Raw genomic sequence first — 27730 nt, forward strand, 5'->3', positions numbered from 1 at the left:
CTATATTACACAAATAAAAATACAAACATATAAATGAATTACGATAGCTAAAACTGAATGAGCCCAATATGGGGGCCAGATGTTTTATTATCATAGAAGTGGCTCTTGGGCTTGAAATCATTTACCTTTCTTTGTTGCAAAGAACTCCACCAAGCTCTGGGCCTCCTCTTGGATTCGGGCTTCTAGACTATTCGTCCCGAGTCCGAGATTCCTCAGAGTCGTGAGGCCGAAGCGTCTCTGCTGCTTCCAGTTGTGTCCAGAGGAAAAGATAACTCCTAAGTAGTCAATTTTGTGTTTCATTTTTAGTTAAATATCTCTGCAACAAAATATATGCATTTTATTTTTAGGTCTGGCTAAAGAATACTTTGGTCCTCTCTGCTAATATAGTGCATGTACAAGTAGAGGTACTCTGTGCAAAAGGCTGGAAGAGAGACTGGTTTGTCAAGGACTTTCAATTTTGAACAACTATAAATATCATGCTTTCTTTCTCTATCTGCATCTCAATCAGCTCTTGTCCCTGCCTTTAATAGCTTCTGAAAATACAATTTGAAGATAGAGTCGCTGACATACTGTGGGATCTAACATTGTCTTCCTCCCTTGCACATCATGGGAGATCTATATCTGGATCATTCTGTTTTTGTTTGATATATATAATGTTAGCTCTTAGATTCCAATAGTTTCACCTGCATGCCCACATCCCTGTACACGGCCGCTCTTTTTCAAAACATAGGTCAGTGCCAGGATACCCTCCCAGACGATAAATAGTTTTACAAATCTGCATAACACAACAGTGTTCAGAGGTAGGTTTGTAGGGTAACACCACTGCACCCACTGTCAGTAATATAGACAGTGAGAGCACAGATCTGTATCCCACTGGAGGGGTAAGGCTGCTGAGAAGGATGCCTGACAGCAAGGTCACTTTACACACTGTGCCCCTGTGGCAGCTGTACTGTATTGTCTAACTAATGGACAGCACCGACTGCCAACCCTGAATGTCCTTGTTCTTCATCATCTGCAAATACTGCTCCTCAGTTCATCTGTCAGTCCATCCCTCCATCATCCACGTACTCAATGTATACTCAATTCAGAAAGCTTTGCACCATGAGTAGGAATAGGTCAAGAGTAAGTCGCACAACCCCACAAAGAAATCAGTTTATATTCACTCAGTGAATCTTTACAGCAGTCATAATATATATACACAGCTTGGATGTCATCCATTCTTAACCCAATGAATAGCACCTCCTGCTCTCTGAACCCTGCCTGCTTTTTAATTCTCTCATAAGCTCGAAGAATGGCTTAGGGAGATACACATACAATGCTGGAAAGGCTGTGCAGATCACACATTCAAATGCTTGCATCCTCTTGTTCTTCAAGGTTGGTAAATTGAGTGCCATTAAACTAAATCTCAATAACTGCATTTATTTATAGAGCTTAGAAATGACTGAAGTGCGGTATGAAGCACTACATAAAAACAAGTTATTTGCTGCCTAATTATGCTGTTGTGAAGCAAGAGCTACCTACCCTTGCCCCTTGACATCTCATGAAAAGTTGGGATTGTAGGGCGTCCAACAAGCTCTTCGGAGTGTGAGATTAGACCATCTCTTATAGCCTTGCATCCATTCAGCACAATCACTGGCTTCTGCCCCAGCCACAGAGTGAAAACGTTCCCATAGGTCTTCGCAAGCTGGGGGTGTAAAGCAATAATGCAGGTATTGAATAGAACAGCAAAAAAGAGGAAACAATGTACTAACCCGACCTAATAAATATATGATCTCTTGGGGGAAGGTAACTAATAACCATTTCAGACTCTGGGCAGCCTGGGCAAAGCATGTTAGCTACGCTCTACTTATGTTACTTTATGCAAGGTAGTAAAGCTGGTGTACCATCCAGGAAGATAGCGGCTGACACAAACCTAACCCCTCCCTAGGTATTAATTACATCCTGAGAATTTAAGGTACTGTTAAAAGGTATCAGAGACAAATCTATACCAAGCAGATGATATATTATCAGCTTTCAGGAGGACTATGGGGCCTGACTACGAAAAGGTGGAAGGGTGGGGAGTTTGGGGAAATGACAACGTTCTATACAATAAAAAACATTTATAATATAAGGGCACACTGAAAAGTATAGAGAAAAGTCTATCTTCATACATGACTTCCCCGCTTCTTTCCATTCATCTCACCTATATGCACTTATGGTCAGGACTGGCCATTCGGAGGCCCACACCTGGGTGCCCTATGACCCAGGAAGCCTTAATAGATGGTGGGGGTCTTCAGAGAGGGCCAGGGCATGCCAGGCGGAGATGGAGAGAAGGGGGTGGTCTCAGGGTGGGGGGACAATCCGGCACACAGGAAAGAAACATGTAACAATCACAATCTGGAGCAACAATTTAAGTATACTACAACAGATATGGCTCAAATGTAGGGGGAAATTAAAAAAATATATATGGCCAAGTTAAAAATACTTTCCATAAACATCTGTGGACTAAATGACATACGAAAAACACAAAAGGTCGCAGTTGGTCTCATGTCAATCAGGGCTAGCATTGTGTGTCTCCAAGAGACTCATGTGGAAGGTTCTCAACATCATCTCTTGCAAACGCTTGGCTACAAACTGATCACAGCCACAACACAAGCAACCAAAACATGTGGGGTGGCTAATTTGGCAATACATGGCGGGCTCCAGTTCACCCGATCGATAGCTGATAAAGACGGGAGATGGGCGATGGCAGAATGTAACTATGGACCCGGAAAGAGATTAACTATCTGTTCCATTTATGGATGTGTCACAGATGATCCTACTCTGCTAGAATTTGTTACTGGCGAACTAACACACTGGCCACTCCCAATAGTAATGTGTGGTGATTTTAATTTAAACCTACCCTCAGATGGGTCCTCACGACCCAACTTTAAATATCAGGGTAGGAAACCCAAGGTCTTTAATGCTTTCTAGGCTCTCTGTACCACACATGGGCTAACGGATAGCTGGCAACATGAGTACCCCCAACAATCAGGGTTTACATTTTTTTCCCATCCCCATTTGAAATTTGCTAAACTAGACTACATATTGGTCTCCCATACCATTATCACTAAGTGTCATATAGACAAACTACCCAGGGTCTTATCAGACCACAATCCTTTAACTCTAAATATCGATATCGATAAAATCCAAAAAGATCAAAATTGCTGGACATATGAAAGGGCTCTATTATTGAATGAGAAATATTGTCAACATATCGAGAAATGGATACCGGAATTTCTGGAAGACAACCTCAGTAGTGCTCCTTTAGAAGTGGTATGGGACACGCTTAAAGCGGGAATCAGGGGCGAAACACTTCGATATTCTATTAGAAATAATCATGAAGCAAAACAAACAAATACAGAATTACATCAGAAACTGGCAGAAGCAGAGGAAGGGCTTATCAGATCAGTTGAAGGGGGTCTAAATACAATAACAGCACTACAGAAGGTGGCGGTCGCAAAAAATAGAATAATCAAAATTTTCGCAGAAAAAGCGATCTGTAAGGCCACAACCCATAAAGAAAAGGCATATGAACTAGGTGAACAAATCGGGCACCATCTGGCAATCCGCACTAGGGTATACAGACAAAATATCGACTCCAAAATATCGACTGGACATAATATCGAGTTTTAAATATAGACTGGACAAAATATCGACTGGACATAATATCGACTACAAAAATATCGTTTTTCAGGTAAGTGAAGTAATATCGACTGTATAAAATATAGATAGCAAAAATATCGAATTTTTAATATTATATAATATTTTATAGTGTATTTTTATGTAATAATATGTGTGAATAGTGTGTATTAATGTTATAAAATATTTTATTAAATGAATTTTGTTTTTATAATAATTGCGTAATGTAATTCTGTAGCGGGTTGTGGGTTTATAGGGGAATAGGGTGGGAAGTAATTTAATAATAATTAATTAATTAATATATGTTTGTTAATATTTTTAATTAATAATTAATTGATAATTAATTAATATTAATTAGTTAATTAATTAATATAATGTTGAACATATTTTGTATTAGTAATTAATTGTTAATTAATTAATTGTAATTAGTTAATTACATTAATTAGAGTACATTTTTAATATATATAATTTTGTGTTATTTTTAAGTAATTAATTTGGAAAAAATAATATTAATGTTTAAAATAATTACAGCTAATGTTCTAATATATTTACTTTATTGTTATTGTTAATTAATAATTAATTGGTAATTAAATAATATTGATAAATTTTGGGTAAAGGAGCATTTTTAGGGTTCAGGGTCAGTTTTCTGTTTTAGGGTAAAGGGGTATTTTTGGGGTTCAGGGTCAGTTTTCAGTTTTTGGGTAAAGGGGCATTTTTAGGGTTCAGGGTCAGTTTTCCGTTTTAGGGTAAAGGGGTATTTTTAGGGTTCAGGGTCAGTTTTCAGTTCATGGGTAAAGGGGTATTTTTAGGGTTCAGGGTCAGTTTTCAGTTCATGGGTAAGGGGGTATTTTTAGGGTTCAGGGTCAGTTTTCAGTTCTTGGGTAAAGGGGTATTTTTAGGGTTCAGGGTCAGTTTTCAGTTTTTGGGTAAAGGGGCATTTTTAGGGTTCAGGGTCAGTTTTCAGTTTTTGGGTAAAGGGGTATTTTTAGGGTTCAGGGTCAGTTTTGGGTTTTTGGGTAAAGGGGTATTTTCTAGGGTTCAGGGTCAGTTTTGGGTTTTTGGGTAAAAGGGGTATTTTTAGGGTTCAGGGTCAACAAATAAGATTGTAAAAAATTATTTTTATTATTTTCATTTATTATTTAATTATTATAATTTAATTTAAGTCGTTTAAGTATATTTTAGTAATTAAAATTTAATATTAATTTAATTTAACACTGTTTTTAATAAAGTCGATATTTTTTACATCTATATTATTGTTAACGATATTTTGTACTCGATATTTTTGTACTTACCTGTTTGTAGATACAAACTCGATATTTTGACTGTCGATATTTTGTCCACGATATTTTGGCAAGTCGATATTTTGTCCCTCGATATTATTTCAGTGATCCCCGCACTAGACAACAAAACACCTCCAACACAATTAAAGAGATCAAAGATCATAACAACGTGCTTAGACAAGACCCTGAAGAGATCAGATCTGAATTTTAGAGATATTATCAAAACCTCTATAAAGAGACCAATAAAGATCAAGAACTAATCATGGAATACTTAGATCAACCTACAAGGGCCCAACTCCCACATATAGACCAAGATAATCTTGCGGCAACACCACAGTGGATCAAAATCTTACTATCCGTAAATAGTTTAGCACCAGGGAAAGCAGCAGGAATCGATGGCATTCCGGCCAAATTCTACGCCAAATTTCACAAATCAATCAAAGGAATGCTAACAAATATAATGACACAAGTTTTCCTTGGGGGCAAACCACCAAAATCATGGGCTCAGGCAAAAATCGTAGTTTTTCCAAAGAAAAACAAGGACCCAACTGAACTGGGATCCTACCACCTGGTCACATTAATTAACTGCGATTCTAAAATTTACTCTAAATTATTAGCCACCCGGTTAGCCCCAATTATCCACAAGATTATTACTCCGCGACAACACGGATTCATTCCTGGTAGATCCACAACGGCTCATATACAAAGGGTAATTACACTCTTTGATGTGGCAGAAGTTGCAGGAGACCCTATGGCGCTTATACTCCTGGACGCCGAAAAGGCTTTTGATAGAGTCTCCTAGCAATACCTTTGGCTAGCCATGTCAAAGTGTGGAATCAGCGATCAATTTGTAAATGCTATTCCTAGTTTATACCACAACCCAGAAGCTGTTGTTCTGATAAACGGCGGATTGTCGGGCAAGAAATAAGGTGACTAGAGGGACGAGGCAGGGATGTCCGTGCTCTCCTTTACTATTCGCAATATTTATCGACCCATTTATTAGTAAGCTTGAGACTAATCAGAGTATATTACCCATTCAAACTCCAAATGGAACCACCAAAATCCTGGCATATGTCGATGATATTGCGATCACCACATGCAATCCCAGTATAACTGTCAAATTGATGGAAGAAGAGGCAATGCGGTTTGGAGAAATTTCTGGGTACAAATGAAATCAAGGCAAAACCCAAATAATCATCAATAAAAACACAAATTATAGAGATGAAAGGATCATTGAGAATGCTGTATATCTGGGTAATAACATTACTTCTAATGTAGATCAGCTAGTAAAAATCAATATGTATCCACTTTTGAAACAAACTGGGAAAAACCTCGGTACATTACATAACCTACATCTCACCTTAATAAGTAGATGTAATGTTATCAAAATGGTCTTTTTTCCAAAGTTTTTATACTTTTTTAGAACCATCTGCCTTAATTTCGACCAGCAAATATTCAAGTAAATAGATAATATATTCTCTCGATTCATCTGGGGGTATAAAAAACCACGCAGGGCCTATAGGTATATATCGCTTCCAAAAGAGAGAGGGGGCCTTGCTGTTCCCAACCACAAGATTTACTGGTGGGCTACCCTCCTCAAATACTGTAAGGCATTATTGACTCCAAACCAACATCGGATACTAGAAGGGAGGATCCCAACCGCACAAGAACTCATTCTTGGACCTTAGGCAGGTGAACACCTGTGGCGACTGACCTATGACAATCATTTCAAGAAAGTCCACTTCAAAACACTAGCTGGCATATACGATGCCTGGAAACACATACGTAAACTCCTCGGAATTGGCAGGTATTCCCACTACACGAGTCTTTGTCGAAATCACAATTTACCAGAAATATTCTCGGATAGTTGTATGAAAAGATGGGCCAATTTAGGGATTACCGATGTGGTACCTTCTTTTCATCAACCGGTTGTAAATCATTTGAGGAACTAAAGAATGAATATGGACTAGTACATTGAGATTTTTTAAAATATCTGCAAATCAGAGATTTTCTAATGAAATAGGGGGGTGGAAACGCAGAGTTTCACAAAATCCAGACAATTGCTCTAGTTATTCGTAATAACACAGTTAAAATTGGAGAAATATATAATAACCTAGTATATTCATTACCGTATGACATGGATAAACACAGTCTTAAATGGCAAAATAAATTAGAGATACATGAGGATTCAGTCCAATTGGCATATCTACTATCGCAAACACTACTAATCTCAATCAAACTTCAAGCACAATACTATAAAACCTATTTTCAATTGTATTACACACCACATCAAATAGCTAAATGGAGCACAGGTAAAGGCACCCACTGTCCAAGATGTGCACTGTATGAAGCCGATATCATACATATTTTTGCCACATGTGACACACTCGGTCTCATCAGGCGCAAAATCTCTCAATTCTTCTCTGAAATCTGGAATACAAGAATAGAAATTACAACAACCGAAATAATGCTAGGCGTTGATGGCAATCTCAGGCCAAGGAAAAAGCAGGGACTAATTTTTATTTCCATGGCTGTTTTCAGAATATGTTTAGCATCCAGCTGGCTGAATCCAAACCCTCCTACTCTTCAACAGTGGCGGGGAAGACTCTTAGCTACATATTGTCAGGATCCGACCTGTGCCTGCCCAATGATAACCCAGAAACTACAGATCCCAGAAAGCTTAGCGTGCATAGACAAGGAGGAGAACATAAAACTCCACGAGATCAGGAGTGCGATGCACGTAATTTTATCTTTGCGAAGAATGGAGAAAGGAAGAAGAAGCCTTCCGTGACTGTCTTCTGGATTATAGCGTTCGTATTCGTGTTTCCGTAACCCGCGGCTGCGGGGTTACCTTGTCCTTCGGAGTGAGTCATTACGACACGAGAGACGCAGGACTTGCACCCTCTCGTGATTTCGGGAACTTTGTGGGAACTCCTTTGTGGCACTCGGAGAGACGCCGGATTTCACCCTCTCGAGTGCGGCTCTGAGTAGTGTGTGTTTACTAGTACTGGTTGAGTCCAGCTGACACGAGAGACGCTGGATTTGCACCCTCTCGTGTTCGGCTCCGAGGTTTATTTCTGAAAACGGATTGAGTCCTTCCGACGTGAGAGACGCTGGATTGCCCCCTCTCATGGTCGGTGTGATCTTTCTTTGAACTTGTATAGTGGCGGTCGCACTCGTGCTGTGTGGCGCTGCTGTGGTAAGGTGTTTGGATTAAGAGAAGAATCCTCAATCAGGAAGGAAGAGGTAATTCCGGGAATGACATTTAATTCCTTCTTCTGAATCCAGTGCCTGGTAAGAACTGCAGTAACTGATTTAGAGTTTGTCCAATTAGTTACAGCCTTGTTGTTTGGTGAAGAAGGTACATGATAACAGTCCAGAGCGGTCCAGTCATTTTAAACGTTCCTGTTCTATCATGAATACCCAGTGACTTGTCAACTGTAAATAATGAGCTGAAGTAGAACCTTTTATAAATAAGGGACGGAAAAACACAGGGTATGTATGGAGACATGTACCAAGGCATCTAGTCAGTGTGTAGGGAAGTAAGTGAATTAACCCCTTGCCTGTATCTTGTATTTCAGGGAATATCCCCGGTGATGAGAGAAGTTATCTCATATGTAGAAGGGAGAGGTCCTGAGACAAATCAGGTATGAAAGGAGTTCAGTGGGGAATCTAGTTTAGTGTATGAAGAGCAGGGCTCTCAACTTACAGTGTATCTTTTGTGTCATTGCAGAGATCTCTTCTACGACTGTTTCCCGTCCCGGACATATTTTCCCTCGCCTGCTTACTATCGTGCTCGGTGGTATTTATTCCCGGAGCACGGAGGAAGCTGGAGGTGGACCCCATATAGCATCATCCCGATCCTGAGGAGCCGTTGGACCGTGACACATATAGCTCAGAAATAGCTATATATAGGCAGAAGGGGTTGAAAAGGAAGAAAAGAGGGCTTGAAATCTGGGATCCCCTCACTCAGTGGATGCAACACATGGAATCTTAAAATCAAAATCGTAATGCCTAACCTTTTGAAATTGATATGAATTTATCATGAACCAACTCCTTTTTTCTCTCTTTTTTTCTTATCTAAATATGTATCAACGAGCCGTATCGTGATTGTGTTTTTTGTATTTCTTTCTCTTCTTTTTCTTTATATTAATCCCTTTCTTTTTTTTTCTTCTAACGAGTTTTCATCTTTCTTTCTCTTACTTTTTCTCCATATTGAAACAATCTATCAAAAGTGACCGGATGGGGGGGGGGCTAGGCAATGGGCGGGTGGGGGGTAAGGGCCAGGGTAGGCCTCTGTAAAAAACAAAATGAAGAATTGTTAAAAAAAAAAGAAAAAAAGGTACTGTTAGCCAATCATCACATCTGAAATTGTCTTAACTGAGTAGTACGAATGATGGAGTGTAAACCAACTAATTTGAAATGTGCACAGCTTACAGTTCATGTACACAAGAGGCCCTGATCGGATCAAACTGTCTGCCCTAAACCAAACCCTCTTCCCTTTTTTACATTGCAAATCTTTCTTTACACTCTGCAGTGCAAACTCTATGCCCTCCAGCTTTCAAGGATGGAATTATCTGTTTCACTAATAATGAGGTGTATATCTATCACATTGCACTCCTGCAAGAAACACACTTATGTGGGGCAGAGGTGGCTGCGCTGCGGCGCAGATGGAGGGGACAATTGTATGCCACAGAGTACTCCTCGTTTGCCCATGGGGCGCTACTGTGGGTAAGGCCGGGCACTCCCTTCACAATGTCAGATGTTCTCACGGACCCGGAGGGGAGGTATGTCCTGGTGAAGGGCCGCATGGACGGGCAACCAGTAGTCCTGGCGTCCATTTACTCTCCAAACACGGACCAAGGAGGCTTCCTGACGCGCATTTCGGAGAAGCTGGCGCCCTGGCACGGCGTCCCGTGGATACTGGGGGGGGACTACAACACGGTGCTGGACCCTGTGATGGACCGCTCGGTCCCTCCCAGGCCGGACGCAACGTCCCTGGGGGCCACGAGGGCACTCACACAGTGGGCGGCACAGTGGGACCTGAAGGATGCATGGCGCGCGCACAACCCCGACACCAGGATATACTCTTACTACTCAGGGGCGCACGCGCTACACGTCCGCCTTGACAGATACATGGTGTCAACGGAAATACTGCCACACATCACTGACTCTCAATACCTTGGCTGGACACACTCGGACCACAACCCGCACACGCTGCACATGGCTTGGGAACGCCCACACCCTCCCATCCCTACATGGCGATTACAACCTGCTTTGCTACTAGACGCCCCCTTTAGAGACTCCCTGCAGGCCTGCGTAGCACAATACTTCACAGACAACTCGGACACAGCGTCCTCCCCAAGAGTGGAATGGGACGCCTTCAAGGTGGTGATACGGGGACACTGTCTAGGCGCACAGGGGAGTATGCAGAAGAAATTAGAGGCAGATTTACGCAGGGTGGAAGCGGACTTACTCCGCTGGGAACAGGAAGCGGTGGGTGGAACGGGAGACCGGCTAAAAGAGGCCCGAGCGGAACATGCAGCATTGCTGGAACGACTGAGGCACATTAATTTCGCGGCCCACTCGGCGCGAGTGCACCAGCACAGCGACAAGCCCGGGAGATTACTGGCCTGGCTAGTCAGACAGGAGAACCGCACGGAGCCAGTGTCCGCCATTCGCACAGCTGAGGGAGAGATAGTGTACACACAAAGCAAGATACATCAAGCATTTGTGGGACACTACCAGGCCCTATACAAATCACAACTGAGGGTCTCCTCGGCATCCATTGCGGATTACCTTGTAGACATTCAACTGCCTTCCCTCACGGACGCGCAACAGGGGGATCTAGGAGCACCATTCACCCAGGAGGAAATGCGTGAGGCCATTTTTGCTCTGTCCAATGGCAAATCCCCTGGCCCGGATAGCCTACCTGCCGAATTCTTTAAGGCATGTTCAGACACGCTGATCCCGGAGATGCTCAAGGTGTATAACACCGCGATCGAGGACTCGGCGCTCCCGGACTCGCTCAATGAAGCCAACCTGGTCTCACTATTGAAGCCAGGCAGGGATGGCACATGCATGGGGTCCTACAGGCCATTAGCCATGTTGAATACCGACTATAAAATCTTCACCTTCCTGTTGGCCCGACGCTTGGCCTTAGAGGTCCCGACCCTGGTACATGATGACCAGAATGGTTTCATGCCGGCAAGGAGCACTTCTCGTAACCTGCGCCGCCTCTTCCGAGTCCAGGAAGCAGCCACGCTGCACTGGCCGAGATCAGGGTGTCTAGTCTTAGACCTTGAGAAGGCTTTTGACTCCGTGGAGTGGCCCTATCTAGGGGCGGTGTTGGACAGATTGGGCGTAGGCGATGCCTTCGCGGACATGGTCAGACTACTTTACCAGAGGCCCAGGGTCCGTGTGAGGACAGGCAGGCTGCTCTCTGAGATGGTGCGGGTATGCAGAGGCACCCGACAGGGTTGCCCCCTGTCACCCCTCCTTTTCTCTCTGGCCATTGAGCCCCTGGCGGCTCTACTACGGGACCGGGGAGCGGAATGGGGGATCCCGCTGGCTGATGGAGTGCACACAGTCTCGCTTTACGCAGACGACCTGCTGCTTTATGTGCGGGACCTTACCGCGGTACCCGGCGAGCTGTCGGACATTTTCCGGACCTTTGAGGAAGTGTCGGGTCTCAAGGTCAACTGGACCAAGTCCGGAGTATACTCGTTCAGTCCGGACCTGGGGGACCTTGGAGGCACTCGGCTCGCATGGTACCCGACCACGTTCAAGTACCTCGGGTTATACATCTACAGGGACGCGCAGAGCATACTGGAGGGCAACCTGGTGCGCGCTATCTCCTCGTTGCGAGCCCAGATGGCCTTCTGGAAGACTCTGCCATTGAATGTGCCCAGCAGGATCGCACTATCCAAAATGATAGATCTGCCCAGGCTACTATACCACTTTGCAAATATCCCACTGTATGTTCCCACAAGGTTATTCCGCGACCTGGAATCAATGCTCCGCGGCCTGATCTGGAACGCAGGGCGCCCCCGCGTGGCCCTGGCGAAGCTGTACTCCCCGACTGCGGAGGGAGGGCTGGCAGTCCCCAACATGGAGCTGTATTACCTGGCTGCGCAGCTACAATGGGTGACGTACTGGCTCAGCGGCTCACATCTCGATGACACGGCCACCGCAGACTACCAGTGGACTCACCCACAGGTATGCGCCTTGTTTCACCCACTGACCAAGGGACCCCGCCCTCTACCCCTGCACGTGGCTGTGGCACGTAAATGCTTCATCCGTAGCGTGAAACTGACGCAGAATGTCAGGCCGTATGCCCCTGCCCTCCCCCTGATGGGCACCCCCCGGAGGGGTGGGATGGTGTCACCACGTAATCTGGAGCACTGGACTGCAGCTGGAGTGGAGACCATGGGCGACCTGTATGCGGACGGGGCCCTGCTCCCATTTGAGGAATTGTCGGAGGGCACGGGTCTGCCGGTGGGGCAATTCCTGCTCCACGCGTCTGTACTGCGGGCGTATACAGAGTCCTGGGGGGATATCCAGGATGAGCCACCGATTCATCACCTAATACAGTACCTGCATGTTATGGGCAGAGGCTCACACATTATACACTGGCTGGCGCAGGCACTCCTCATGCACACACAAAGATCCACACAACCGATCAGGGACAAATGGGCAGCCCACCGCGGGAGGGACTGGACGGATAAGGAATGGAACCTGGTTCTGGCCAGCCCTGTGAACATCCCACGCAACTCCCGCTTCCGAACCATTCAGTTGTACATACTGCACCAGGCGTACTTATCACCAGACAGAATCAATAGATACTTCACGACCAACACCGCCGCCTGTCCCAGATGCGACCTGCTGGGCGCAGACATCTTGCATATGCTCTGGCACTGCCCATCTCTGGCCACATACTAGGGGGAGCTGACATCTCTCCTGACACACAGCACAGGTTACCTCACACGTGGGAGGCATGTGTACTTGGGCTATACAAGAGGACTAAACTAAAAAAAAAGCAAGCTCGGTTCTGGGATCTGGGCCTCATCACAGCCAAACGACTGCTCACTAGGCACTGGAAGAGAAGGGAACCACCAACCCCAACACACTGGTATGCATCCTTCACTAACTGGGCTGGAGCAGAAGGCACGGCGCTACGCCGGGAGGAGATAGCGGGCTTGAGGCAGTTCCCGATCGCACAGCTTTGGGATGATATCCTGGGGTCCCTACAGAGGGAGGGCGCGGCCAGAGGGCTCACATAGAGACCGCTAAGATGGGGGGCACCACAGGGGTGGCAGCTCAGTAGACAGGGCTACACATCACATCCCCCCCCGAGCGTGACACCAGCCCTCAGACGCGCAGGCTATTGACACAGCCAGCTACCCACACGAGGGCTCTCTAGCCTGCGTCGACTCGAAACCTGCCCCCATCACCTCCCCTCTGACACCGCTCCCACGAGTACACTCCCCCCCCCTCTTCACTCCTCACGTATTCCCATGTTTACGGTTTCGGACTCCTGCTTTCCAGCTGTAGCCATAACCCCCTTCCACGCCACATTAGAAGGATGCAACTGGCCACGTGTCCGGCCGCGAGACCGGGCGCGGGCAGCATCTTCCGAAACCGCAGCTAGGCTACACCATCCGTCTGCTAAGCGCACCACACACTAGGCCGACAACCAGTGAGACCCTACTGCTCACTAAGGCTGTCCTACATCAGGTCTAAGGCAAACTGTGCACACACACCACTAGCCCCCTACTCCGCTGACACGCCCTCAGTGATCACTGCTCCGTTCAGTGGGTTTTGGTGCCATGCATGCCGGAAGGGCACGAGGCAGCGGAGCTACAAAAAAATGGGACACACCGATACGAACTGTTCTGTTTTGTTTGCAGAGTTAACGGTTTACTTATAGGAAAAATGAAAAATAAGACATCACTTACAGAAATAATTGTGTGCTGAACAAGTGTGATAAGACCAAAGTACCTGAAGACTAGTTCACTGAAGACAAGTAAGGTGCAATGGAGCACCTTCCCCTGTAAACCCTTACCCTCACGATCCATCGCCTTGTTGCAGCCGGCCCGCAGGGTTGTAGGCTTTGCTATATGTACTGCACCTTTGAACAATGATAAACCTCTTAAAAAAAAAAAAAAAAAAATGAGGTGTACATCTATCAACCAATAGTTTTATTGGAGAAATCTCTCTTGGTGTCAAATTAACAAAGAGTTTTCTGTGAGTAGTTGAGTCTCACTATAGGCCTAGACATTGCTTATCCATGTATTTTCAGGACTAAAGCATGCTTACCCATGAAAGAAGCTGTGTAAATTACAAATTCGCAAGCCTAGATTAAAATTAGGTCTTAATAGCAGCCAGACACACACCTGAATTCCCTCATGTGATCTCGCCTCTTGCATAAACACTCTCATGCACCTGTTTATGATGGTCCTCTCACATCAAGCTCACTAGACTGTCTAAAAGAATGACAATGCAACATCCATGCAATATAATGTACTGTCCTGGGTGAACCGTTGTTTGTCTTACGGTTCAAGTGCCTCATAAATACACAGTAGGCAAATACCAGGGACCTGGGGCAAACATAATGTCTTGTGGGAACTATGAAATTAGACTTGTGCAACAGATACATGCTCTGCACTAGCAACCTTCACACCCTGTCTTTTGATATGAGAGAATATATAATGTATGATTTTAATGGAATGAAGATGGTCACTCTTGCATAATAAACAAAATTACACATGTTACCTGCAGACAAAAAAACACTATTTTGCCCACCACACCAGAGACAACATTTCACTTCAAAGGAGTTATTTATGATGCCTTATCACTAGGGGAGACCCACTTTCTTATTGTAAGGTATGTTCTTAATGGCCTGTTGTACAATTAACCGCAGCTTCTCATCAGACATATACCTTTTTCGTCTTGTCAAAGGTTTAAAATTCTAGAGGATTCAATGCCAATGCTAAGCAAGATCATGAAAGAACTTGAATTTTGGCCACCTTCAGACATCCTTTCCAGGGAGTGTCCGCTCCCTCACTACTTTCTGTTAATAATGTCAATTGATAAAAGCAACAGACAAAGGGTTACAATTTGGCAATATCTTACAGTCCAGGGCATCCAAGAGACACAAGAAAAGCTAAAACTATCTAACTAGAAACAGTTGTCAGGAGTCTATAAGGTACTTTGGAGTTTCAGACATGGTCCAGAGATCTAGGACAAGGAATAGAATAATTTACTATCCAAAACATTCCCTACTGTACGTAGACTGGAGTTGGAATAGTAAATTATACTACTCCTAAGTCCAGCGCCCTCCAACGCAAGTCGTACATCCAGGCCCAGGAACAAAATGGACTACTTTTTTACTGGTCATCTGCATTACTCCTGGGGATATTGAACTAATCCGTTACTTGGGAATCTTTCTTCAGGCATTTTTAGTTACTCACTGAATTGGTTGACTTGGTATTTAAAGAATGTTTAATGGATAGGAATCCCAGTTATGGAACTCTCGGAATTGGGGGATGGGAGAAGGAAGTGCTATGATTGAGAATAGTTACCATAGAATGTTGAGGCCTCGTGGTTCCTCTAGAAGGCTTTCACATCACTGAGTAAGGAATGAACCAAGAAAGATGGCCCCAGGTGGAATAGGCAGCTAGGCCTCCATCAAGAATTTCCATCAATGTTTCTGAGCCACAATTGTGACTTCTGCAATCTCCACAGTTGAAATACAATTTTATCAGGTTTCATCAGTGCAGGTGGTAAATGAGTGCTGAGTTTGCACTAAGTTATTTTGGCTGTGACCCTTTTGCAGGAAAAGGGTTCTTGGCTGCAGTTCAGTGAAATCCGTGAGCCTCCAACTTTGATGTAGTTTGAACCAACATCAATAGGACACCATAGACTAATGAATCTCTGAGGAAGTACCCTGGCTGATGTTGCACACCTCAGTGCAACGCTTGATGAGGCACTCCTCTTACTCTGTTAATGAACAAAACCCACTTTTGAATTGCAAGGGGGAGAAACACTCAGAGCCAGAAAACATTAGCTAGCAACTAGGACCCTGGTTTTTCTTGAACAGAGCCTGTGCAAGTCCATCTTTGAGAGTTTGACTGAGATAACTGTGTATTAGAAGTAAGTGTAGTTCAGTTTAGGAAAGGTTTACACTTGGTGCACTAAAAACTACACCACAAGGACTGTTTCTGAACATTTGCACCTGAGCGCATACCCGGAAGAACTATCAACTTACTAACTGGTCTTAGTGCTCACTTACTTCTCTCTGTGGGCACAGAGAAGGCCAGTGGAAAAACGAATGGGGAACTCCTCTGGGTCTTGCAATAAGTTGTTTTATTTTATAGTACAAAAGGTAGCATATTAAAGCGACACAGAGCATTGACAAGCCATCAAAATCATGTATCATCTTGAAAATACCTTTAGGAGTTTGATTTAGGTGACTTTGTAGTAAAACTGGGGATAGACTAGTTTAGGAAAAGACCTTAAAATGCACCCAAAGGAAAACGTGCAGCATTAAAAGTATCATTATAATCGACCAAAATTATTTTGGTGGATGGAAGAGTAGTAGAAGAAACATTTAGATTGAATGGTAGGTTAATGTGTGTGTGTGTATGCATGTGTATGTATGTTTGTGTGCATGTGTTTGGGTCAGGAGCCCCAGTGGAACACAGATAGGGACAAGCATTTGCAGGGGCATGTTCCTGCATGAGGAATAGTAGGATGCACCACCATGTGTTGGAAAAAATACTAAAAATCTAAAAAATATCATGTTCAGTCCACTCTGGCAGCCCGCCAAGCAGAACAAGGGAGGTCTGGTTCTCAGCAATAGAAACCTTACTGATCTGTGCTGATATTACATAATTGTTTCTGCAGACTGTGGGCCATATGTAGGTGGCCAAATACCGCTCGGTAACACCGAAAATGGGTTGTTTTCGGTGTTACCGACATTTATTTAGCCATATGAGATGTACGTAATACCGAATGGAATCGATAATAACGAATCGGTAAAAAATTACCGATTTTTCATTTACCGAGTAGAAAATACTGAAACAATGAATACAGAATCGGAAATAACGATTCGTTAAAACTCCCAAAAATGGTATGTAGCAAACCTCGTAATTACCAAATATGACCATATTCGGTAATAACGAATCGGTATTTACCACGTTTCCAGAGCGTGTGGTAATCAGGTGCAGTGCATAAAAACAGGCCCAAAATGCATCTGTGTGGACACAATGGCAGGACTCTACCTCATAGCAAGGCGGCTACGCTTGAGAGCAGCAGGAATGAGGATCTGGAGACGTGAGGAGCGGGTGTACAGATTACGCATCACATTGTTCCAATTGACTGAACCTGAAATACATGAAAGATATAGATTGCACCCAGACACCATCCTGGACCTAATACGGGACCTCAAACCCTATCTGGAGCATCAGACACCAAGGGCCCACGCAATCCCCACCCATGTCCAAGTAGTCTGCTGCCTGCACCTCCTTGCATCAGGAAGTTTCCAGGGAGTGATAGCTGCAGTGGGTGGAGTGTCACAGAGCTGTCTATCCCGTTTCTTCAACACCCTCCTGGATGGCATGATGGACAGAATGGAACATTACATTTCCTTCCCCAGTACACAGGCGGAGCTGCAGAGAACCAAGCTGGAGTTCTACCAACTTGCCCATTTCCCCCACGTCATTGGCTGCATCGATGGGACCCATATTCCCATCTGCCCACCTGCAGCAAGTGAATACATTTACAGAAACCGCAAATCCACCCACTCAATAAATGTTCAGGTCATCTGCAATGCCAAAAACATAATAACTGACATTGTGGCCAAATTCCCGGGGAGTAGCCACGACGCCTACATCTTCAGGAACAGTGGCATGCATACACGACTGCTTGCTGGAGAATTTGGCGACGGATACATACTAGGTAAGCAAATGTGACACACCCTGATGTACACCCAGGCTCAAGCTGTTGGTCACACAATTCAATGCCACTTACTTGTGTTCATAGGTGACAGCGCATATGCCCTCAGGCCGTATCTACTCACACCATATCTCAACCCAACCACCCAAAGGGAGAGGAGATACAATGTGGCACATAGGAGCACACGCAACGTGGTGGAGCGCACATTTGGTTTGCTCAAAAGCAGATTCCGTTGCCTCCACAAAACAGGAGGTGCACGTCTGTACAGCCCCATCAAATGTTGCAAGATTATTGCTATGTGTGCAATGCTACATAATATGGCCACTAAAAAAGGAACAGCAGTGGAACTGACTGACTCAGAGGACGAGGACGAGGACAACCCTCAGCCAGAGCCCCACGCAGCTGGTGTTGCAATAGAACATGATGGGAGACAGAGACGGGCAGAGATTACGTCAAACTATTTCTGAGTGAGTAACGACACAGAGCCATTAATAGTTACATGTCGAGGTGTTTATTTGGCACACCTCCAGTATTGCGAGCATTGTCCAATTGTACATGGGTTACATCACCCAACACATGCGTGTACACAGCCCAAGTCCTTTACTTCCTGCGTCCACGTGATGCACGTCCACGTTCACCATCGACACTGTCTGGTGTGTTGGACTGTTCCTGTGCTGGCACGTTACGTCCACTACGCCTCCTGCACTCGGTGGGTGAGGGTGTAATGCTACCACGGCTGGTAGCCTCCTCACTTTCCCCCCTCCTTCCAAATTGGACGCCTTGGCATTCTGCATGAGCTCTAGCACTGAGGTCATGGACAATGTTCTTAGTATATATATATATATATATATATATATATATATATATATATATATATATATATATATATATATATATATATATATATATATATATATATATATATATATATATATATATATATATATATATATATATACATACATATATATGAATGAATTAAAATTTTTAAAGAAGGAACATCCTATTGTCCCGGTTATGTATTTCATACCTAAAATACATAAAAACCCAAACAAGCCTCCGGGACGTCCCATCATAGCGGCATGTGATGGCCTGCTAGAAAATCTCTCTAGATATATAGACTTTTTTTTGCAGGACTTTGTCAAAGGCCTCAAATAATTTGTGCAAGATACAAGTGACTTTCTAAACAAAATTCAGCATATCAAATGGAAACCTTCCTTTCTATTGTTGGCACTCGATGTATCGAGTTTATATACATGTATTAAGAACCAAGATGGTCTAAGAGCCGTCGAGTACTTCCTGATCAATAGGCCAATATCCTTTGCTCAACACTCCAAGATGATTTTTAAAATGCTTCAATTCTGTCTTGATAACATTTTTTTCTTATGTATCAGCAGATTCAGGGTGTTGCTATGGGGGCCAGCTTCTCCCCCAGTTATGCCTGTTTGTTTATGGGTTGGTGGGAGGAGCTGGTCCTCAAGCAGCAACATGAGCAAGCATACAATAGGAGTGTAATCACGTGGCTGCGTTATATTGACGATTTGTTTATAATTTGGGATGGGGATCTTGACAGTGCATATGAGTTCATTGAAAAGTTGAATGACAATACAGTTAACCTGCATTTTACAGCAGAAATTAGTAAGTCTATGGTAACATTTCTGGATGTGCAAATTAAGGTAGAAGGGGACGAACTCACAACTACCTTACATCGGAAACCCACGGCAGGCAATACTTTATTGCATGCCTCACGTGCTCATCCGTCCCATTTAATTAGGAGCATTCCGTATGGCGAAATGCTCCCCATAAGACGGATTTGTAGCGAAGAAGAAGATTGCAACACAAAACAAAAAGAATGCAAGAACAGGTTTCTTAATAGAGGGTATAGTTCTGAGGTGATTGAGTCAGCAATCAATAAATCCAAATCATTGTGCAGAAAGGATCTGCTGGAATATAATAACAGACAGAGCAAAAAAACAGGACCGGAAGAACCAGTTAGGCTCATCCTTAACTTTTCCAGACAAGAAAAGCAGATTAGAGGAATTGTAAGAAAAAATTGGCCTATTATCAAAAGTGACCCAATAATAGGAGGCACTTTACCTACGAACCCTTTGGTGTCTTTTAGAAAAACAAATAGCATGGGGTCCTCATTGGTAAGAAGTAACATAGAAGCTAGACCTAAAAATATCTGGTTGAGGGCTAGAAAAGGTTTCTTTAAATGCTCTGTCTGTAAGGCATGTCAATATGGAGAAAACACCACCTGTTATAAAACAGCATTTGATCCGGGAGTTGGCAAAATTAATTTACATTTGATGTGCAAAACAGATTATGCCGTCTATGTGCTCACCTGTAGCTGCAACTTAAAATACATAGGGAGTACAAATTTCCAGCGCATAAAAGGATTTTACAACACATTCAAGCTATCTGTAACAATGAGGAGAGTTACCCGGTTGCCAGGCATTTTAAGCAGAGTCATAATAGCGATCCCAAATTCCTGAAATATTATGTGATAGATACCATACTTCCTACTAAGAGAGGCGGGAATAGGGAGGCCAGATTAAGGAGTCTAGAAACATCGTACATTTTAAGATTCGACTCAAGCACCCTAAGGGTTTGAATAACACAGAGGATCTGTATACCTTCCTATAATGAATTCTTTTTAACTGTATCTAACTTGTATGTGTATAAGTGGCATTTTTATATTTATTTATCTATTATGGATGGATGAGTATATTTATGTGTACGAAGAAGCATGTATATATATATTTATACAGGTTGGAAAAGATAAGAGCACTGAGCCTGATGAATTGGACAAGAAACAGAAATGATTATGAGATATTAGATTCCCTTTCTCCACTCTCAGTATTCTTTTAACTTGTGAAGAGGATTTTAGGATATTACTATTTATATGTTTTATTGAATTAGGGTTTGATTTTAAAGATTGCTGTATAGAAAGTATTTATATTATCAAATGCTTCTTAATATTAATAATGGTTTTTAACTGAATCAACCCTTGATGAAATGACAATATTGAATTTAAGTCCTATAGCCCTTTCATTGCACTTTAAAATAACTTAGCACTTTAGTCACTTTCACTAATATTCTTGCTATTGTGGAAATGGATTATTGTATTTGCACTATCACAAGTTTGCACATTTATTTATTTATTTATTTATTTTACATTCCACATATGAGATAGGGTGTTTTTAGACATAGTAGAAAATGTATGGACTTCTCAAGCATTTATGCTGTTATAAATTCATGAATATAATATTTATTCCATGATGAAGGTTTAAAAATGGATAAATAATTAAGCATTTATGCTGTTATTGACAAAATCGGAAAGACATATATGTGAAAAGTGTTTTCTCTATGTCTACATGGGGATGCACTGCACTAGCACTTTAAAAGAGACACGAAAAATCAATGAGATATCATGTGATCAAGGGAGGGATCTCCCGAAACTCGTCATGGTGGCATTGGCAAAAATAAAGTAATGCACTAAAGAAATCTTGGGTCCACGCTGGTCTTTTCAAGTTAATTGGAGCAGTAAGGCGAGTATGGAATCATATATATATATATATATATATATATATATATATATATATATATATATATATATATTATAGTATTACCAACTGGCGGTCGCCAGTAGGTAGTTATAGTTAGGATTATTTTGTATAGGGAATTCGCAACATTCTATTGGGGATAACTTTGGCGCCGGTTGAGGAATCTGCCTGACATTTTCCTCAAATTTGCCTCGTGGCGCTCTGCTCCTTCCCTGAAAGTTCAGGGGGGATTCGTCAAGCGGAAGCTGAGATAAAAGGGTGGTCCCAAAACGTGTTTTCCCCATGTTAATTTCCATAGGGCGGTCAAACTCACTTTTAGCCTGAACGGCTGAATGGATTTCCACCAAACTTGCCAAAATTGTAGGGACTGGTAGCCCGATGTGCCTTTGCTATGTCTCAAGATATGTGCTCCAGTGGATTTTGAGTAATTTAGGTTAAAAAAAATATATATATCTATAAGCGAGTTGCGCGCGGAAAGCTGATTGGCTCTCGGGTATCTGTCAACATTCCAAACAGTCAGGAGCGGCCGCCATCTTGTGTCTCGGTAGGATCGAGACACAAGAGGTGGCAAAAACAAAGGAGGAAATGATCAAAAGGGGGCAGAGTACACCCCCTGACCCCCTAGGTTTGATGTGGGGGCCATAAAAGGGCCCGCGGGGCAAAACATTTTTTTTTCATTTTCGCGGGGGAGCGCCCGGTACGCGCACCGGGGAGCGTACCATGGGGAAAAAAGAAAGACAGAGTTTTAAAAAAAAGTAGCTTTTTTTCATAAATTGGAGGAAGTTCTAAAAAGAGCTGTTTTTTTTTCTTTTTGTTGTTTTATATTTTTTTATTGTTTTTTGAACATTTTGTACTTTTTTTGCCTTTTATGAACAATTTTTATATTTTTTTGTTATGTTTATGGGGACAAACAAAAAAACAGGGAATTGTAAACGGCCCAACTGAAGCAAAGAAAAAATCAGGAAAAAATTAAGGTTTTTTGGGGCAAAAAATACAACTGATTTTGTATTCCCCAAACTGGGGTTGTATGTTTGGGACCATCTCCCTTGCCTCTGGTCCCGATGGAGTGGGTTGCTTTCTTTTGAAGGTGCTGGGTTAAGATTGGGGAGGGTTTTTGGCCAGTTCTCGGACCTCTGCCGCAGCATAGTTGTTAGGATGCCGGCGCTGCATGTGGCGAATCATGGTGTTATTGCCAAATGAGCATTTCTTGTTAGGGTTCCCCCTTGAAAGTTTAGTGCCACAGATTAGGCAAGTAACCCTTGGCGCATTCACTTTCTTCTGGTCCTTTGGGATGGAAAAAACTCCCATATAATGTGCTGCTTTGGCCTATATGGGGTATTATCTTCTGGCAGGAATGTCCTTGCCCCTCCTCCTCCTCTTCCTCCTCCTCCTCTTCTTCATCTCCACCACTGTGGTGGTCCTCTTGGTGGTGGTGGTGGCTGAGATGCTCCTGCTGCTGCTACTACTGAAGCCATTTTTCAGTCCAAAAAGGTACAGAGAGGTCTTTCAACAGTTCCTCTTCACTCAAAGTACAAAGTGAGAATGAGGAAAAAAGGTGGGGGCTTTCATCAATAGGAAAAAAAACTGTCCTGAACCAATGAAAAGTGTCATTTTCAGGTCACATGACCAGGGCTTTCATCATTTGGAAACCAAAACTGTCCTGAACCAATAAAAAGTGTTATTTTTAGGTCACATGACCCGACATGCTTACGTTGCGCGATCGTATGCGCTCGAGTGCTTCCGGGTGCATTTACGCCGTGCATATCACGCGGACGCGGCTACGTGATACGTCACGATGATGTTTTCGTTCGCGGCAATAGCGCTAACGGGACGCTCACCGGTACGCGCCCTGGGGCACGCCGTAAGACTGCGCTTACCAGTGCGCTCACCGGGACGCGCACCGGGAGCGCTCCAGGGCAAAATATTTAAAAAAAAAAAAACCATGAACAATATGCATTAAAAAAATAGTATTATATAAATATATAATATAGGATTCATTATAAAAAAATATTACATTTCATAGCTATAGAAATTTGCTATTAAAAAACCTTTAAAATTCACTGAAAAAACCATAGGTTTCACACCAGTTATAGTTAGGAATTAGCATTTAAAAAACCTATGAAATTCACTGAAAAAACCATAGGTTTCACACCAGTTATAGTTAGGAATTAGCATTTTAAAAACCTATTAAATTCACTGAAAAACCATAGGTTTGGCACAGGTTATAGTTAGCTGGAAATTTTACTGACATAAAACCATTGAAATTTCCACGTTATAGTTAGTTGGACTCACTATAACTTGCGCGCCTGCAATGCACTGCTGATGACGTTACATATTACATCACTCATGACATGGTCAGTGACAGGGTACGTATTGTCCTGATTGCAAATTGCTCTCAGATGTTGTAAAATTCTCTTGTGTACGGGGAGCTTAGTGCTCCCCACATAGAGCAAATAGCATGGGCAAATCAGGACATAGACGGCGTATTGCGTCTTACGCGTAAGTAACTTATCAATCTTGTGTTCCCTGTGATCAAATGGCGAGTGGTAGCTATTTTTATTTACAACCTGTTGACAGGCTTTGCATACCTTGCAGTTGTAAAATCCCGCCTTGGTCTGCAACCAAATTGTGGATTCTGAGACTTCAGGACTGGTCTTGACTAGTTCATCTTTCATAGATTGCCCCCTACTATAAGTAATGGAGGGCATTTTGGGGAGAACCCTCCCTATCACTGGGTCACTCAAAATCAGGGGCCAGTTTTTACTGATGATTGTTTGAATCTGTTTGTGTTGGGCGCTATATTGCACAAAAAATCTAAACTCAGGTGGCTTGGCTGTAGTGTCCCCACTGGCTGTTAATGCCTTTGAGTCCCCAGCCAAAAGTTTGAATCTATCCTTCTGCCCCAATTTATGGATAGCAGCCTCTATGATATTATCTGAATAGCCCCTTTCCTTAGTTTGCTGTCCCTCTGGGCTTCTTTCAAGTCGCTTTCCCTACTATGGATGCGTTTCAATCTCAACATTTCTCCATATGGGATGCTATTTATAAGGTGTTTGACATGCGAACTTCTTGCATGCAGGGTTGAATTCCCAGCAGTTGTTTTTCGGTGCAATTTGGTCTCCACCTTGTCATGTTCATTGGAATACCTCAGGGTGGCTGTGAATTGGAGGTTCAAATTATTCTTATTAAGGTCTGACACAAAACTTTCTGCAGATGCCAAATCCCCCTTCTAAATCACAAACAGGTCATCTATGAAACGTAACCACGTTATTACATGTGATTCCATAGCTTCTGAGTGTTCAACCCTGAGGACCAGTTCCTCCCACCAGCCCATGTGCAAGCACGCGTAGCTGGGGGTGAAACTGGCCCCCATGGCAACCCCCTGCAGTTGTCTATACATCAAGTTATTGAACATAAAGATATTATTATTCAGACAAAAGTTCACCATTTCTCCCAGCATGTGTCTACGTTCCGGCATATCTGATAGGGATCTCTGTAAGTAAACGTCTAATGCTTTAAGGCCATCCACATGTATGATGCTGGTGTACAGCGAACATACGTCCAGTGCTATTAATAAGTAATCATTCTGCCACTCAATGTTCTTGATTTTGTTGAGAAAGTCACTGGTGTCGCTTACATAGGAAGGCAGTTTTTTTGCTAGTCCCTGTAAGAAAAAATCAACATATTGCGACATATGTTCCAAACAGCTGTTTCTGGCTGAAATGATTGGACGTCCAGGGGGACTTGTTGCATTTTTATGGAGCTTTGGCAAAAAGTACAATGTTGGTACTACTGGGTAATCATTTTTGAGGAATTTGTGTTCTTGACTTGTGATTAAGCCCATAGATTTCCATTTGGCCAGTTTCTTGTAGCAATTCGCATACATTGCTTAAGCTTTGTCACAGTAAATCTTGTATAACAATTTCTGTCATTTAATTGTATATATATATATATATGTATGTATTTATGCATATATATATATATATATATATATATATATATATATATATATATATATATATATATATATATATATATATATATATATATATATATATATATCCAGAATACCACGTCTTACTCCCTTTTCTCAGGCTCTCCCCCTGAACATGGAGACGCAGACACGGACCATCTTGTGCAAATATTTATTCAGCTCAAGTTTTAGCGCATGACGTTTCGGCTCTCAGCGAGCCTTGTTCACATGACAGTGTTACACATACTGCTCAGTCTATTTAAAGAGCCCGAGATTGTTTCACATCACATCACGTGTCAGGGCTGAAAAAAATGTGTGTGTGTATAGAAAGGGAAGACATACTTGGGGAAAGTACCCGACGCTTTCTATGGTCTTCATTAAACATTTCATTTAGTATATTTACATGTTTCAATCACAATGAATATCCGTAAAATTCTTTTAAATCATTGTGCATTTGGTCTGTGGGGAAGTATTGATACAATTAATAGCAATTCATCATTAGTAAAATACCTTAATATAAAATCAAAGTAAAATACATGTGTAATACAGATGAAAAGGGTAATCAGATTACAGTACTAGGCAATGTAATAAAGTGCAAGTGCATTTTAGTTACTGTGCAAATTACGCAAATCCTGTACTGTTCAAAATTGTGGGGTCTTGATTTCCCAACAATTCTGTGCAAAAATGCAAAAATGTGCAAATTAGCAAAATAGTGCAACAATGTTGTTAAAACCAGACATACCCTTTGGTCCTCTCATTGTATCTATAATAAATAATTTTAAAATCATTATTTATCATTACACTGTACAACAGAATCTCCGTGTTATATACAGTAAGAATTCCCCTACCAGCATCTTCATTCAAAATGTTAAGGTCCATATAGCGTCACATCGCCCCTTCTCACCTCCCCTATAGTGCTCAAACAAACTAATTAAAATAATACGTGCTTGGCAAATAGTAATTATATATAAATATCGACTTATGGGAAATTAGGATCCTCCAAGTCAGGTTAATTATATCATGCCCCTAAAGTGCGTTTTTTAAAACTAAATCAAATAGTAGCGATTGCAACATTGTATTTTAGAGATTGCTACAAATATATCATCAAAAATATCAGTTCTTTTTCTGTTCAGGTGTATCAATTGATGGCAATCCAACATATTGGCTCCCACTTTTCCGGAATGAGTATAACGGAGAAACTAAATGAGTAAGATTACAAGTGCATAGCTATAGATTTCAATGTCAGTATATCTCCCTATATATATGTATACAGATCAACATTCAGGGTAAGCAGGTATACATGTCCTCTGTTACATTAAGACCCATAGGTGCCTTAGTATCAAGCAACAAGATATACTGGGTCTCCAATCTTCTCAATTTCAATTCCCTCTCACCACCTCTTCTGCTAGCCTTAATCGCATCTATCACATAATATCTGAGTGAAGTATTATCCCCTTGATGATGATCACGATAGTGTCTGGCGACTTGGTAGGTATTGTCCCCATTGGTAATTGCTCTAAGGTGCTGCAGAAAATGTTGATGTACTGGCAGTTTTGTACTGCCTACATATTTCAATAAGCAGGGACATTGGAGAATGTAGATTGCATATTCTGTCTTGCAAGTTAAAACCTGTGATATGAGAAGTTGCTTGTCGCTGAATCCATCCTGGTAAGTCTTGGTATTAATGCCATGCTGGCAAGCCTTACAGGTTTTACATTTATAAAAACCTTTATTGGTTTGCCACCAGGTTGACTTTAGTACAGGTTCAGGGTCAGTATCAACTATCTGGTCTTTAAGGGACGGTGCCCTGCTGTAGGTTACAGATGCCCTATTAGGGAGAGTGTTGCCTATGATAGGGTCACTTCTTACTACGGGCCAATACTTGTTGATTAATCTGTAAATTTCTCGGTGTTGGTTGCTAAACCCCGTAATAATTCTAAAGACACCTGAATCAGTTGCTGTATTGTTAGTCATATTGGAGTCAGTATTAATTACTTGTTGTTTATTTCGGGTCAATAGAGCTTCCCTAGTTACCATCATAGATCTGTTTTTGGCTTGTTCAATTGTTTGTGGAGAGTAGCCTCTTTCAAGAAAACGCTCCGTCCTTTCTCGCTGGGCCCTCTCCAATTCTGTAGGATTACTGCAGATACGTCTCATCCTCAGCATCTCCCCGTAGGGGATGCTGGTAACGAGATGCATCGGATGCGCACTTGCAGCATGTAATATGCTGTTCCCAGTGGTAGGTTTGCGATGAATTCTAGTTTCTAATTTTCCATCGATAATGTACAGCTCTG

At 42.5% G+C, this 27730-nt stretch overlaps 1 protein-coding gene across 2 annotated transcripts in view; it reads right to left on the reverse strand.

Annotated features, from left to right (window-relative positions):
• LOC147684131 (cytochrome P450 2J6-like) overlaps nt 1-27730 on the reverse strand; it is a 72262-nt gene that overhangs the window by 43310 nt on the left and 1222 nt on the right. For both annotated transcript variants that reach the window (XM_086944516.1, XM_086944515.1), the window contains exons 2-3: nt 1522-1684; nt 126-275 (exon numbers count right to left, since the gene is read on the reverse strand). In XM_086944516.1, the coding sequence (XP_086800642.1) occupies nt 126-275; nt 1522-1684 (313 nt within the window). The remainder of the gene's footprint in view (nt 1-125; nt 276-1521; nt 1685-27730) is intronic.

This window comes from Lissotriton vulgaris, chromosome 11 (genome assembly GCF_964263255.1).
Source record: "Lissotriton vulgaris chromosome 11, aLisVul1.2, whole genome shotgun sequence".
NCBI lineage: Eukaryota > Metazoa > Chordata > Amphibia > Caudata > Salamandridae > Lissotriton > Lissotriton vulgaris.